Source organism: Anopheles moucheti, chromosome X, assembly GCF_943734755.1.
Source record: "Anopheles moucheti chromosome X, idAnoMoucSN_F20_07, whole genome shotgun sequence".
Lineage (NCBI taxonomy): Eukaryota > Metazoa > Arthropoda > Insecta > Diptera > Culicidae > Anopheles > Anopheles moucheti.
Genome location: NC_069142.1, coordinates 15,561,377 through 15,575,036, shown reverse-complemented (window position 1 = coordinate 15,575,036; position 13,660 = coordinate 15,561,377). Strand labels below are relative to the sequence as shown.

The 13,660-nt window shown below is 41.9% G+C and overlaps 4 protein-coding genes across 4 annotated transcripts; 2 read left to right on the top strand and 2 right to left on the bottom strand.

Moving 5' to 3' along the window:
• Positions 1-944: 944 nt before the first annotated feature.
• On the bottom strand, positions 945-4,668 carry LOC128306708 (surfeit locus protein 4 homolog). The gene is made up of 4 exons (XM_053044296.1): positions 4,479-4,668; positions 4,276-4,382; positions 4,132-4,211; positions 945-2,452 (listed from the first exon to the last, which is right to left on the bottom strand). Exons 3-4 carry the CDS (start codon positions 4,180-4,182, stop codon positions 1,691-1,693), a joined length of 813 nt encoding a protein of 270 aa, XP_052900256.1. The 5' UTR covers positions 4,183-4,211; positions 4,276-4,382; positions 4,479-4,668; the 3' UTR covers positions 945-1,690.
• A 1,002-nt stretch (positions 4,669-5,670) lies between these two features.
• On the top strand, positions 5,671-7,279 carry LOC128306999 (MICOS complex subunit MIC25). The gene is made up of 3 exons (XM_053044698.1): positions 5,671-5,884; positions 6,200-6,474; positions 6,543-7,279. Exons 1-3 carry the CDS (start codon positions 5,761-5,763, stop codon positions 6,756-6,758), a joined length of 615 nt encoding a protein of 204 aa, XP_052900658.1. The 5' UTR covers positions 5,671-5,760; the 3' UTR covers positions 6,759-7,279.
• A 797-nt stretch (positions 7,280-8,076) lies between these two features.
• Positions 8,077-10,408, top strand: LOC128306447 (transferrin). The gene is made up of 2 exons (XM_053043967.1): positions 8,077-9,571; positions 9,651-10,408. The coding sequence occupies exons 1-2, from the start codon at positions 8,127-8,129 to the stop codon at positions 10,111-10,113; spliced, it is 1,908 nt and encodes a 635-aa protein (XP_052899927.1). The 5' UTR covers positions 8,077-8,126; the 3' UTR covers positions 10,114-10,408.
• A 266-nt stretch (positions 10,409-10,674) lies between these two features.
• On the bottom strand, positions 10,675-12,307 carry LOC128307304 (uncharacterized). The gene is made up of 2 exons (XM_053045068.1): positions 11,378-12,307; positions 10,675-11,307 (listed from the first exon to the last, which is right to left on the bottom strand). Exons 1-2 carry the CDS (start codon positions 12,305-12,307, stop codon positions 10,675-10,677), a joined length of 1,563 nt encoding a protein of 520 aa, XP_052901028.1.
• Positions 12,308-13,660: the final 1,353 nt, after the last annotated feature.

Sequence of the window (13,660 nt, the reverse complement as noted above, 5' to 3'; positions counted from 1 at the left end):
CCAAATCTGATGGCCAAACGCAGCCCAGTGTGAAGGAAATGTATCCATGCTAAATACAAACTCTTTTGTCTGGGGGACTACCGAAATCCTTTACCCATGCATTCTTTTACTTTTATCCGTTACAACATTCCTTTAGAAATAAATCTGCCGATTCAATACGGGATTACCAACTGGGATAAATTTAACCGTTGTGACGATGATCAAATTTACGCCTTCATCTTAACGAACGCCATCATATCCGCGCAACCCATACATTTTGTATGGGAAATAGATTTGTTTAATTTTAAAACTTTAAAAACATCGGTTGTATAGATCAAAAACGTGTAAATACCACTAGTACAACGTGTAAAACCAGAAATAGTAGGTCGAGACCTTTAGCGGATAGATAGGATGTCCAATGCCATGAGAGATAGAGAGAGAGAGAGAGAGAGAGAGAGAGAGAGAGAGGGAGAGAGCGAGAGAAAAAGAGAGAGCATATGTTGTGTTTTATTAAGAAGCAATAATAACTTAGGAAGAAAATGTGTAATCACAACTTAAGTTTCCATAAATTTCGCTATATTTTTTCTCCGGCTACTTAATTTGCTACTAATGGTCGGTTAATGGGTAATGGTAGTAACCAGACTACTAGTCATTATCAAACTCTTCTTCAATACTTTTATCCCTTTTTAAATTCCAAACAACTCCCTGTTTGGCACATTTTACAAATGTTGGACGGTGCATAAATCCATATTTTTTAAATCTAGGGGTTGATTAAACATTTCGTCATACGTACAGTACGCCTTTATGATGCGTTTTACGTTTAGGCCCCGTTATAAGTGAGAATATAGACAAATTAAATTATCCAAACCCTTAGTTCATGCGTATATAATCTATAAGTGCCATCGATACCCATCAACGGTTAACTGTTGTATTGTTACCAGCAAACTAAATATTGCACGCTACTATAATGTTAGAATTCCATAAGGTTCCCTTTATTTTTCGGAATCAAGTAAACAAATCACATCCTTAGTTTGCATACTACATAGTATAAGAAAAAAGAATTTTCTGTTCTAGAAAAGTTTTATGCATCAATAAAAATTGAGTGTTGGTTTTACATTCCTTTCTTTTTGTGCTTACGAAAATTCGTCACAGATGTGAATATTGATGCTTTTAAGACCTGCCTAGAACCCCCTGTTACTGCACTTCATAAGTCGTAATTTTTTTTTCTTACGATTTAAATGGAAAAACAATAGATGGATCGTATCAAAGTAGTTCGTTTTTCAAACGCTGTAGAATTGTTGTTTTTTATAAACTTCCTTATTGCATATAAAAGTAATATATTGTTCAGTAACTGAAAGTTATAGAATCCTCGACCTGGTTTCAAAAGTAGCGATTACCGACGTTCGGAGAATTTTGTAACTTTATAGATGTCATTTTTTAAGTTATATTTTCATTTACATATTCAATGTTTGTTTCCTTTGATGCTGTTGGTTTCATAACAGCTGCATAATGTGTAAAATAACCGGAGTAATTATAATCTAGGAAAAAATGGTTTTCGATGCTATTTTAAGTGTTTTGTTACGGTTCTCTTTTCGTCTACACCGAAATAATATAATTGTTCAGTACGGAGGTCTGTTTCACGAACAAACAAAGATCAACGGAAGTTGTATTTTAAATTGATACTATTGCTTTCCTAGTATAATGCATATTTTTACCATTTTTTCTTATGTTCATCCATTGAAACACCACCTGGCCCGAGGGAAACAATCATTAATAAGCCACCAATGACAGAGAGCGTCTGGAAGAAATCGTACTTAAGAAAGTCACGCAGAGGCTTGTATGCTGGTATGGTCCACCATGCATTATGGTACAGGTTTAGAACTGTTAGAAGTGCTACTAAAATAAGAGATGAGAGCTTAGTCTTATAGCCGATCGTAACTAGTACCATTAATATGGATCCGACGATATCCTGAAGGATTTGTAAGAAACTTAGCTCGAAACGGATCAGTGTAATGAACATGAATGCAAGAAGTACCCGACCCGCCAGTTGCATGAAACTCTTCGGTTTGTTCTCTCCAAGTGAAGGAACGCCTGCAAATAGTGATCGAGCTTCGCCGCGCGATTCCGCTAGCACGAGTAATAATGCACCGATCAGGGCGAGATTACGCAACAAGAACTGTATATCCCACAGGACAGAATACGCGATCGTTTGCAACACAACAATACCAAACAATACCCAGCAAGCAATGCTCACTTTCAATCGTCCAAGTACCATCACACAACCTCCAATCTGTCCTATTAAATTGATAAGAACGAAGGTGGTGGCCAAAAATTTGCCACATCCCCAGTTCATATCCATATATTCACGCTGTTCATTCCATTGCACCCACATCCGGATGCCATCCTCAAGAAACGTTGCTATCAGACATAATCGCGCGACATGTGGTAGGACATGTTTCCCCTTTCTTATTACCTAAAAATACAGAAAAAATAGAAAATAAATTTAGTATTTAATAAACATTTGCCGATCGTTTGAAGAACTTTTCAACTAGAAAAAGATTACGTAAATTGCTACGTATAAATTTAAAATAATTTTTAAACATAATACTGCTCATAATTTTAAAGTCTGAGTATAATTTGACAGGGTCATCACGATGCAGAAGCCCAAATTCGAGTGACGAAGTAAACGAGTTTATGGAAGTGGTTATGTATCTTGTTTTGTTTTTAAATTTAAATACTTAACTTAGCTAGTTAAATATTCAATAAATCATTTGACTTAAGATTACACAATACTTTAATACAAGAATTCATAAAAAATATTGGGTATGAATCCCATATCTCGAATCGCCTGCTTAATAGGTGACGATTTATTTTCTACAAACGGAAGTGGACGTTCCAATGTTTTGTCGACTTATAAAAAACCACCAATTAAAATATGAGCATCAATTGCGGGGATGATGAATAAAATGAGTGCCAATAAGCCGGAGCAAAATTCCCTTGACTTTACGATTTACACGAAAGCACCCACTATACTGTGTGTGAATCAAATATCATCCTTCATGGCGTAACGCTCTACCAGATCATGCCTGTCTTAACTGGTTTATAGACATACCGTATTTCCCACGTTTAAAATGATTTTAGGTATGTAATTTTCGCATAAAGATTTTTGTAAGTCAAAAATGCAGAGTTAGACTAATGATAACACAAAAAGTAACGATTTTCAATTATCATACAAGGCAAATTACATCATCAAAGGAATCACAGCGTCGTTCTCTGTATCACCTGTATAACATGTATAACAATTATTACAATACAAATGAGAATAACGCAGACGATTTAGAGTTTCATATTTGTACGATCATATGCATCGTATAAAAAAGGAAATTCTTTAACTCTATATGAGTCTGAATACTAATAAATGGTTCCTGACGAACAGCCCAGATGGGTCCTAACCCATAGGTACCTATACCGGTCATGTAGTTTGAGAAACCGGCACCGCAAGTAACTAAATTATCGAGGCGCTCTTATTCAAACAGAATCAAACCTTATTTGTTGATTCATGCAAACCTTCCAAATATTTACTTAATTAGAGTTATGTATATTCACATTACCTAATATTCATTGCATTTTAATTTCGTTCAATTCAAAGGTTTGTTAGTAGAGCAGAGCCAAATAGTTCTAATAGGAGAATGTGGAATGGCAAAATTTTTGGTCACCACCTGTGGGGTGGTACTTGGACGATTTAATGTTGGAGTTAAAAAATCTATTTGGATACATTTTTCAAAAAATGATGTGTTTTATAAACAGTTGCTTATCTTTGTTGTTGCTTGTCATTTGACACTACAACTGGAAAGTATTTATTATTGTGTGAAACAAATCTGCCGTGGTCTCATGGTAAGGTAGGTAACGATTCAACACAAATTCGGTCTTGTGACAAAGATTCGTATTAAGCGTTATTACACTCTACCATACGGATAAAAGCAGACCAAGATTCACTACATTCCCTAGCATTCAAAATATTTAATTTGAAATCACAACACCGAACGGAAGGAATAATTGATACATAACAGGTAGATAAAAGATATAATATAATGATGACGTTGCCAAAATATGTTAGCTTGACATTCACTCGTAATAATATGCATAGCATACCTGATCGGCAACTTCTTCTGTCTTTTCTAGGTATTGATTGGGTATATTCATAGTTGATGGTCGTTAAACAACAAAGATGCCTTGAATAGAAGAAATATTACAATGTTAGATATCATTCACAAGCTAAGGATTCTCAACAATTACTTTTGTGGTTGAAAGAGCACGATACACAGTCTAGGAGCGTGGAGTCGACAGATCCTTGAAGAAAGACGCTATTGTGTTGAAATTTATCAGCATAAGGTATTTTAAAACTAATTTTACAGAAAAGAAAAGATACAATAATGCAGTGCGGTAGCAACATCAGCAAATCTGGTAAAACCAATGTTTCAAGTGCGGATACCACTTACCAAGAAAAGCAGTAGGAATATTAACGAGAACCAAGCCCTAGATCAGCTGTACGTTACATGGAAACCTTTTTGTGTACAAACCAAAAGATCGAAATGAAACTAAAACGTGATGTTGAGAAATCTTTCCTAATGTTTCTGTTGCACGAACTTTAGAAAATAACTCAGATTTCTGGATAGGGATGTGTGGCCAAAAGAGTGTTGATGTGTAATTATTGCAGTTATTGCAGACTAGACAGATTTTTGACGTTTGACGTAAACAGCTGAGAACGAAATTCGCGGCCACACTCTCAAGATAAAATTTGAAAAAACCCAAACAACATCAAAATCGAAAGTGCAATAACAGCAATCAGCTGTCGTGATTTTCGTCGTTATAATCATGACTAGTCGGAGATGCACAGCTCGTTCGTCTTTTATAGCGCCTATTATTACTCTAACCTTCAAGTAGGCAACCGGATACCTGGATATTTTATTTCAACTTTAAACTGCAATTACTTTTGATTCATTGCTTGTATTGACCTGAAAATTTCTGTAGTCTTAACTTTTTATATCCGAAGCAGTAAGTATTTTATTTTGATTTATTTTAAACTTTACCACGTAAGTTGGCAACCAGCATACCCGGGTATTTCATACATTTTGTATGGAGAATGACGTTTCTCTTCTTCTTCTTTTCATATTGCGCTTATTTTCGAGTCAAATTCAATCGATTTAAAATTTGAAATTTGGATCGTTAGTTTAATCATAACATAGAACAACATAATTAATGAATGAAATAGATTTTAGATACGCATAAGTAACAAAAAGTCCAGAATAAATGAATAAATTGTAAATAAATACATTACATAAAACACAAAAAATAATATGTGTGATATAACAAATGTGTACAATATTGCATTATAGTTCTATATATCCATTTAACGTTCCGATTTTCAAAGATTTGCAATAATATAAATGTATAGAAAGCATTGTTTACGTACGAAAACCGTTAATTGTATACGTCAAAACGTATGGAATACCCGGGTATGCCGGTTGCCAACTTATGTGTGCTAATTTGGTTGGCAACTCTACGGTTAAAAAAAGTAAATTTATTTTTTCCGCACTGTGACATTCGTCATGAAATATGTTGAATGGGAAATTTCGTTTCTGATTGATGTAAGTGACAGCTGTCAAAACATATTCTGTTGAAAATCCCGTGCAAAAGGTGAAGCTTGAAAGCAAAAGCAAGAAGTAACACAGCTGTGCCACTGAGTAGCGATTTACGCTTCGATTTCAAGGGCCGTACGCGATGGGGGCCGCATCCAGCAATCCGAGAACGCTGGTGGTGAACAACGACTCACCCGCCGGCCTGATCGACATTTCCGATGATGTAGTTCAGCGGCTCAAGAGTGGCCTGCCGTCCAAGGCGCAAGGTGAGTACGGATGCGTTGGTGCACTCTACCTTGCAATTCGGCAATTGCATTGTACCGGATCGATCTGCAGGAAGCTGTACCCTCCCCATTCTTATTGCTCATCTGCAATTCTTTTCGGGTGGCTTTCTGGTCGCTAATCGCATGGCCAAAATAAATATGCTGACGCGTTCGCGTACTTGTTATAATCCCGGTTATGCAACCGCAATACGGGTAAAACTCGCTGTCACCTGTGGCCCTAGGCTGGAAGGTGCATCGAAGGCTTGACAGGGCGATTGCAAGTGATTAAAAGATTTTTCTGCTACAATCAACCATCAGGTCGGAATGCGGACGCCCAGCAACACCAACCGGCGCAGCAGGGTAGCGACGATGGTAGTGCGCCCCCAGTTCGCGGACCTAGCTCCTACCCAAATCCGCCGGTTCCACCGTCGATAGTGTATCAGGGTGAACATCCGCTTACCTCCATGCAGGTACTGCAGGAGAAAGAACGGGAACTGCGTGAGAACGACGTTTACTGGACCCAACGGCTGAAGGCACTCGAGGCTAATCTCGCCAAGACGAACCAAGTGCTGGAGAAGGAATATAGCGATGCGGTAAGGCAAACCAAAATGGGATATCAGTCGTTTTTTTCTGTAGCCTTTAACTTGCATCATTGTTACAGGTTTCAGACGTAAAGAAACGATTCGCAACGACCGCCGTTCAGCAGCAGCTGCCACCCTGCCAGGATCTGAAGGCACAGGTTATCGCATGCTACCGGCAAAATCCACACGAGACGTTGCGCTGTGCTGAAGAGGTAAAGCAGTTCACTGACTGTGTCAACCAGCACCGAATTCAGCTACTGCAGCAGCGTACAGCGGCCGACAATGAAAAGAAGTAAAGGGTCCGATCGGAGGCAGGCAGAACACACGCATTCACACAGCACGTCACCCCAACTAAACAGCATACCCTATACAATGGTGATCCATCGATGCGATGAGGGCTCCAGCTCTTCATGTCGTTTAGCTGCGTAATCGTTGCTTGTGCCTCTTTTCCCTTTCGAGTGTTTGTCTAGCGAGAATGTTGTCGATTCATTTATTCGTTTGTAAATATAAAATCAAAATCAAACGATGTACCGGATGAAGGTTTTCGTTTTTGTTTCTATTACATTGCCTCTGCTATATAAATAATAATTATTAGTACTATAAACGAAACGAGAACTGGTGGCGTTTGCATTAAATGTTACTGGACACGTAATGTTTTCTTTTACTTGCCTTATTCTACGGTTTAAATATTTATACATCTACTAGTGTCTATACTTTTTAATAATTAAAAATGATTTAAAGATTTTAGGCATGAAGAGGTTTAATTTTTGTAAACACGGTTACGGTATCGTTTTCATCGAGCTTAAAACAAGGAACGATTATTGCCATTGGGAAATTATTACAAATGGAAAAAAATAATAAAGATAAAAGTAGTTATAATTATCAAAGGCATGAGTTCAATTGAGCAATATGCAACAATATTGTGGTTGAAAATTTGATTATCTCATGCTTGTCTCATAATATTGTCTTGATTTTCTTCACGTACGATTTGCTTTCAAATCTTCACAGTTTCAACAATTTTGAGTTGTAACTTTTATTAGGAGAATGCTTACCTCATTCGTGGTTCATTCCAATGATATGAATATTGATTCTGAAGGCTTCGACCATGTTTTGTTGTTTTGTGAACCCAAGTTTGGCATTTCAATTTCTCAAAATACTACCATTCTCTCAACAAAATCTTTTTACTCAGTGGCCTAATGTTACTGATACTGAGCTCGATCTTTTTCGCTGCTCAGGTTAGATTCAAACCACGAAAACACTTCTACCATAAAAATGTTAAAAATTCATGGCAAACAATTATCTGATTAATTGCAGTAATGCTGGCAAACAACCAAAAATTCTATTAACTAAAAAAATTGTGCTATCTGTCGTCCTTCGTTCAAACGTTCAATGTCATATTAAATTTTCTTTTTTGTTATTACAACAACGAAGTAGCAAGGCAGGCTGACCTTTGATAGATAGATTAATGTTTGAGAGGGAATCCCCTTTGAAATCTCAAACATTACAAAAATAGCATGCCGGTTTAACGGTTTGGGACATACGCTGGTATGGCAGTGTTGTATAAAATAAGCCTCAGATCAGTAATAATGTTTAGTGAACGAGTTGCTACGGGACCAGTGACGATCAACATATTTGGTGGAAGGAACGCTCTCACTGCCTTCAGGATGAATTCCTGTGCCACGCTGTGGTTCGTGCTATTGGTAGCAGGTGTTTACGGTGGACCTGCGTTAGATAGGCAGGATGTTCAGGATGCTGCTAAATATCGTTGGTGTGTTTCGGCAGATTTATTGGATGATTGTGTGCGTATAACCCGTAAAGCTGACGTATCGATCGCGTGCGTTGCTGGTATTGACCGGATGGACTGTTTGCGTAAAGTGCAGCACCGCCAGGCGGACTACGTTGCGGCAGATCCGGAAGATGTGTACGTTGCATCACACTTCGACAATCAGGATTTCATCGTATTCAGTGAACTGCGCACGTCCGAGGAACCGACCGCAATGTTCCGGTACGAGGGTATCATGCTGGTCCGCGCGTCCGATAACTTCCGCAGCCTGGCTGATCTGCGCGGCAAGCGTTCGTGCCATACCGGGTACGGCCGAAATGTGGGCTATAAAATTCCGGTAACACGTTTGCAGCGTGCCGGTGTGCTGAAGCTCCCTGTTGGGGACGGTTCATTATCGCCTGTTGAGAGAGAGTTGGCTGGCCTGTCAGAGCTGTTCAGTGCGTCATGTCTACCGGGTAGCTACTCCTCCGACGCTGGTATCGATCGACTACTGAAGGCACGTTATGCGAACCTCTGCGAACGGTGCGATCAACCACAACGCTGTGCCAAAGATGATCGGTTTGCCGGGTATGAGGGCGCAATCCGATGTTTGGTAGAGAATGGTGGTGACGTGGCATTCAGCAAGACTATATACGTCCGTAAGTACTTCGGACTGCCCGTGACGCCTGGTGGTTTACCCGTACCTGCGCTTAATCCTAACGCTCGGAAGGAAGACTACGTCTACCTGTGCGAGGACGGAACAACACGTCCGATTGCCGACGGGCAGCCAGTTTGTTCCTGGGCTCAGCGCCCGTGGCAGGTACTGCTCGGCAATGGTGACCTAAACGGTGCCGGATTACGCGAACTGCAGACGCTAAATCAACAGCTGCATCGCTACTGGACCGAGTCAAACAATCAGATATCCGACGCGGACCGACGCACGGCTCAGAAGCTCTGGATCGATAAGAACACACCGATAGTAGATCGACAGCAAACGGTTGCACCTCGCGAATACCTTGCACAGGCTAACTATGCTGAGGTGATCGAACGTGAAGGACGGTTTGGTAATACGCTGCGCCTCTGTGTGGTGTCCGAGGATGAACGTCAGAAATGCGACCTGATGCGTCAGGCTGCCTATTCGCGCGATATTCGACCTGCACTACAGTGCGTCCTGAAGACAGTGGACGCATGTGTGGCCGCAGTGCGGGATGGCACGGATGCCGACGTGGTGGTGTTAAGACAGCCGAATGTGCAGCTGAAGCCGCTCCTGTGGGAAACATATGATGACGTAATGGTAGCGATAGCTGATAAGACAATTACCAAGGAACGTTTGCAAAATGGTCCAGTGTAAGTACGATCCACCCCACCTCCCGATAGCTTAAGATTACACTCAAGATTATGGTTCACGAATTTTATCGTTTTTTAGTGCTCTGGATACGTCGAATGAGCAGGCCGTTGGAGCGGCACGTGTGCTTTCCTCGAAGTTACCCTCCCTGCGCACAGTAGACATCAATTCGCCGGACGGTGCATCTGCACCGATTCATATCGTCCGTTCGAAAACATTGACTGTCAATGTCCATAATGTGGACAAGGTGCTAGTTTGTGCGGACCTGAGCTTTCAACCACTCACGAACGCAGCAAACTGTCACCTGGAGTCTAACCTAAACGCCGAGCGCAACGCAACCGCCATTTACGTCCGGAAGCAGGTGGATGACGCCTTGCAGGATAGTGTCGTACACGCGTTCACTGCAATGTCAGAAGCATTCGGACGTAGACATCCGAAGGAGCAGGTGTTTCGAATGTTTGGACCATTCCGACTGCGGGACAATGAGGTGAAGAATCATTTGATCTTCCACGACTACGCATCAGAGCTGACCGTGAACAAATAATCGTGAGGGAAAAAATTGTGAAAGGATATAACCAACCAACCTATGCCAACTGCTGCAACTTGCCTATGCGGCTTTATTTAGTGTTCTATAATGTGTGCTTTTTAGCAACTTCATAAATCTGCTATGAAAAGTTGAAGAAACACAATTACGGCTTCATTTCTGCTTATCGCGGCGCAGTACACCGGCGCAGTGCTGCGTCGATCTATTGTGCTAACGATTCGTAAATAAAGCTTCAGGTTTATTCGATGGCAAAACACAACAAAAAACATGAAACTGGTTTTAGTATTTGGTTGTTTTATTATCATTATGGTGACCATTTTACAAACAAAAAATACCTTGTATGAATGAACTGAACCGCTATAAAGAATCGAAATAATATGTCGCACTCTTTTACCTCCTCCGCATTGAACTTTAGCTTCATCTACAGCTTTATTGGTTGATTGTTATCTTACTTCTTCACCATAGAAACTAGCTAACGCGGTTTGTTACAGCAGTTACTCCGTAAGAAAGCAACAGTGAAAACCGATAGGCAGAATAAGCAACACCGTTGTATCTGGCAGCTCACTTGATGCCTTTCTTGTCTAGAAATTTTGCTGCCTTGTAAACAGTGACGTTGTAAAATTTTGATAATCCCGTGCCCTTTAAAGGTTTCAAGGCGAGGCTCTCGCTAGAACCTCGTTCTACACTGCCGTTTGTCTTGGACGAAGTTTTCCGCATCGCGTACTGGGCATGCATCTTCACGGCCTGCTCCCGTTCGGCAACCTTCACTCGTACTAGCTGCTGGATTGGTTGCAACTCAACTTCCTGCCGCGGTTCGCTAGCATCTGACAGGGCTGCTTGGGCCAACATTGGCACTGAAGTAGCCAACCTCAGGCTGGACGATCGGACAGGCGAGTTGTGTTCGCAGTGTGGCCGAACTGCTCTACCGGGCGTACCGTCGATCGGCTCTTCATCAGCATCCGCGTAGGGTAGAAACACTTCATCATCATCCTGAGGTGTAGTCGGATCGGTGTTGAAAGATGGCTGCTTTCTACAGATGATGTTACCTTCGGGGACTGCCTTGAGGTTAACATTTTCGATGTGTTTGCAGCAGTAGTTGGTTGGTAGATGTGAAGACGACGCGGTGCTCAACTTCATTAAGCTTTGGCTGCGTGAAGGACCTACCTCAAGGACTCGCACTCGGTAGTGCAAAACCTGCGAGTTGATTAATGAAACAGAAGCTCAGGGGCAATGGACATTCAAATCTGGAATTCGTAAGTCGTACCTTTTCGTCCGTCATGAAGCGTAGCGCATCAGCGAGTGGAATCTTGGCACAGTGACCATCTTTCAGAAAGTCGGGATCAAGCTCCGAATGACATGGGAAGCGCTGTACCATAAGCTTCCAGCTGTCCACGGGCGAATATAGCTCCAACTCAAACGCGAATCGAACGCTAACCTTCGATTCCTTGGTAGCACAAATTACTGTCCACAGTACGGTTCGACTGTCCTGATCGTACACTTGATATAGGTTAAATGCTTCACCGTACGCACACAGTACGTGGTAAGCAACTACCAGCTGCAATTCCGAGGCGCGCTGGTTAGCTTCTGCCCCGAATTCCCAGAGTAGCTCCACAATCGGTTCCTGGTACACATGGTCGGCGTGTGCCTCTAGGCAATGATTCATCCAGTCTCGCTCGCAGCCATGCCATCCGCAAGATCCCCAAACCTTACCCATGAAGCACTCGATCAGCTTGTACCCGCATCGTTCTTTGTGCCAGCGCAATAGCTGCAGCGGAAGGCGTACTGCACAGCCCTTGGTGGCGTTCTTGCACGGGAACTGTACTTTGGACACGATCGCTTCCAGCGTGTAGTTACGCAGCTCGGTAACACGGTCTCCACACAGTGGACATATGCCCCGCTTAACACGACAGATAGCGCAGATACTGTGACCGGTCCCGCACATTGTGATGGGTCCGTCCATAGGTTCCGCACATCCCGGACATTTCACCTCGCTTACGATACTGTCGTAGTGTTTGAGCGTAATACTGAACTGGCCGTCCCCGTACACGTACAGTGACGACTTGCGGCATCCGGATTCTTCGGACTGGATGCTCGGTGATTGAGGCTCATCTAGAGACCGAATTTGCACTACTGCCAGTTCCGGATCGGGTATCTCTGCCCTAAACCCATCTGATTGAGTGGTGGTGGTTTCCATCTGTAATCCGATTGATTGTGGACACTCTATGGATTTCACGTTTACTGAATGGATAAGCTGACCGTACCAGACTCAATGACACTGCAGCAACTACTGACCGTTGACTGCAACGAACCATATCAACGGACTTATGGTACAGCTATCGCCACTAACTCATTGCCTCCAACTGGGGTGGGTTCGTCGCCCATTCTACCCCTTTCTCTCTGTCTCTCTCCTCTCTTACGTTGTGACGGACGACACCCTCGCATTGCCTCGATCAGTATCAGGGTATTCTGGATCGGTTTATCTTATCAATCACACCGTCATTGCGACAAACGTTGCGGCTTTCGGCAATCGCTTTCGGCGACGCCGGGCTGTACATCAATTTGCCATCCTATAGGTACCTCACAATAACAAAAAACAGGGCACGATTTCACACCTCTCATCCTTTCTCTTTTTGTCCGTATCGTTCTAAATTCCCCTACGGTGCGTGGCTTCTTGTGGAGCAGAACTTCCGCATTTAACGTCTACAGAGGAGTGGAATGGTTCTCGCTTCACGGACGACTCGATCGATTCTCAGGTCGGTTATGGCTGACCGTTTTCACCCTTTGGCGTACTGGGGAAAGGGTGCTTACGTGGGCAGTGTTAAATGGGATTAGGGATTAGGGATGGCGTCATCAGGGCAGGGTATAGTACGCGATCCGGAAGAATGCCCTCCCCCCTGATAATCTTTCATTTCGGTTAACCCACAGCTTTCGGACATGAGCATTTTCAATATCTTCCTGATCTAGTTCTTTATGTTCCAGACCAGTAATCTTGTGGGCTGATGCATAACTGTCGTCAAGTAGAATGAAACATCTCACTAAAGTTGCAGACATTCTCGCATTCTGTCCCTTAGTAGGGACAGTCAAACATTGACCACATGTGTTCCACTCTCATACCATGAGTGTGTTATTTTAGTCTCATCAAAAGCGGAGCACACCGGCGTATTCCTTGACCATTACGAAGTCTCTCGCTATAGAATGTCTACTTTGCTTGGTTTTTTGATCAGTGCATTTTCTATTATTGCGCAGTCCTTGTTCTATCAATCATTGTTTTTAGATTTGCCATTATTCTATCTCTGCAGATTCTTTTCTATCTCGTTTAATAACATTTTAGCATACAGTTGAATAAACATCGATAAATGTCGTGTCTCGATAAAACCGGTAAAAATGTATCTCAAATGATTCTTACCATTCTAAAAATAGATTCGAATGCTACATATCATATTTCTTATGTGTGTGTTTTTTATGCTTAGAGGTAAAAAGTTTGCTTCCCGAACATTCTGGAAATTTCCCGGTGGCTAGAGCTTTCTCGAAAAGTTTTAAGTCGTCG

Bases quoted from the DNA above. Each gene is read 5' to 3' on its own strand.
- LOC128306708 (XM_053044296.1), bottom strand. From the start codon at position 4,182: ATGAATATACCCAATCAATACCTAGAAAAGACAGAAGAAGTTGCCGAT. The intron at 2,453-4,131 runs GTATGCTATGCA...CTGTATTTTTAG, and splicing joins CAGAAGAAGTTGCCGATCAG to GTAATAAGAAAGGGGAAACA.
- LOC128306999 (XM_053044698.1), top strand. From the start codon at position 5,761: ATGGGGGCCGCATCCAGCAATCCGAGAACGCTGGTGGTGAACAACGAC. The intron at 5,885-6,199 runs GTGAGTACGGAT...ATCAACCATCAG, and splicing joins CCTGCCGTCCAAGGCGCAAG to GTCGGAATGCGGACGCCCAG. The intron at 6,475-6,542 runs GTAAGGCAAACC...TCATTGTTACAG, and splicing joins AGAAGGAATATAGCGATGCG to GTTTCAGACGTAAAGAAACG.
- LOC128306447 (XM_053043967.1), top strand. From the start codon at position 8,127: ATGAATTCCTGTGCCACGCTGTGGTTCGTGCTATTGGTAGCAGGTGTT. The intron at 9,572-9,650 runs GTAAGTACGATC...ATCGTTTTTTAG, and splicing joins CGTTTGCAAAATGGTCCAGT to TGCTCTGGATACGTCGAATG.
- LOC128307304 (XM_053045068.1), bottom strand. From the start codon at position 12,307: ATGGAAACCACCACCACTCAATCAGATGGGTTTAGGGCAGAGATACCC. The intron at 11,308-11,377 runs GTACGACTTACG...ATCAACTCGCAG, and splicing joins GCTTCATGACGGACGAAAAG to GTTTTGCACTACCGAGTGCG.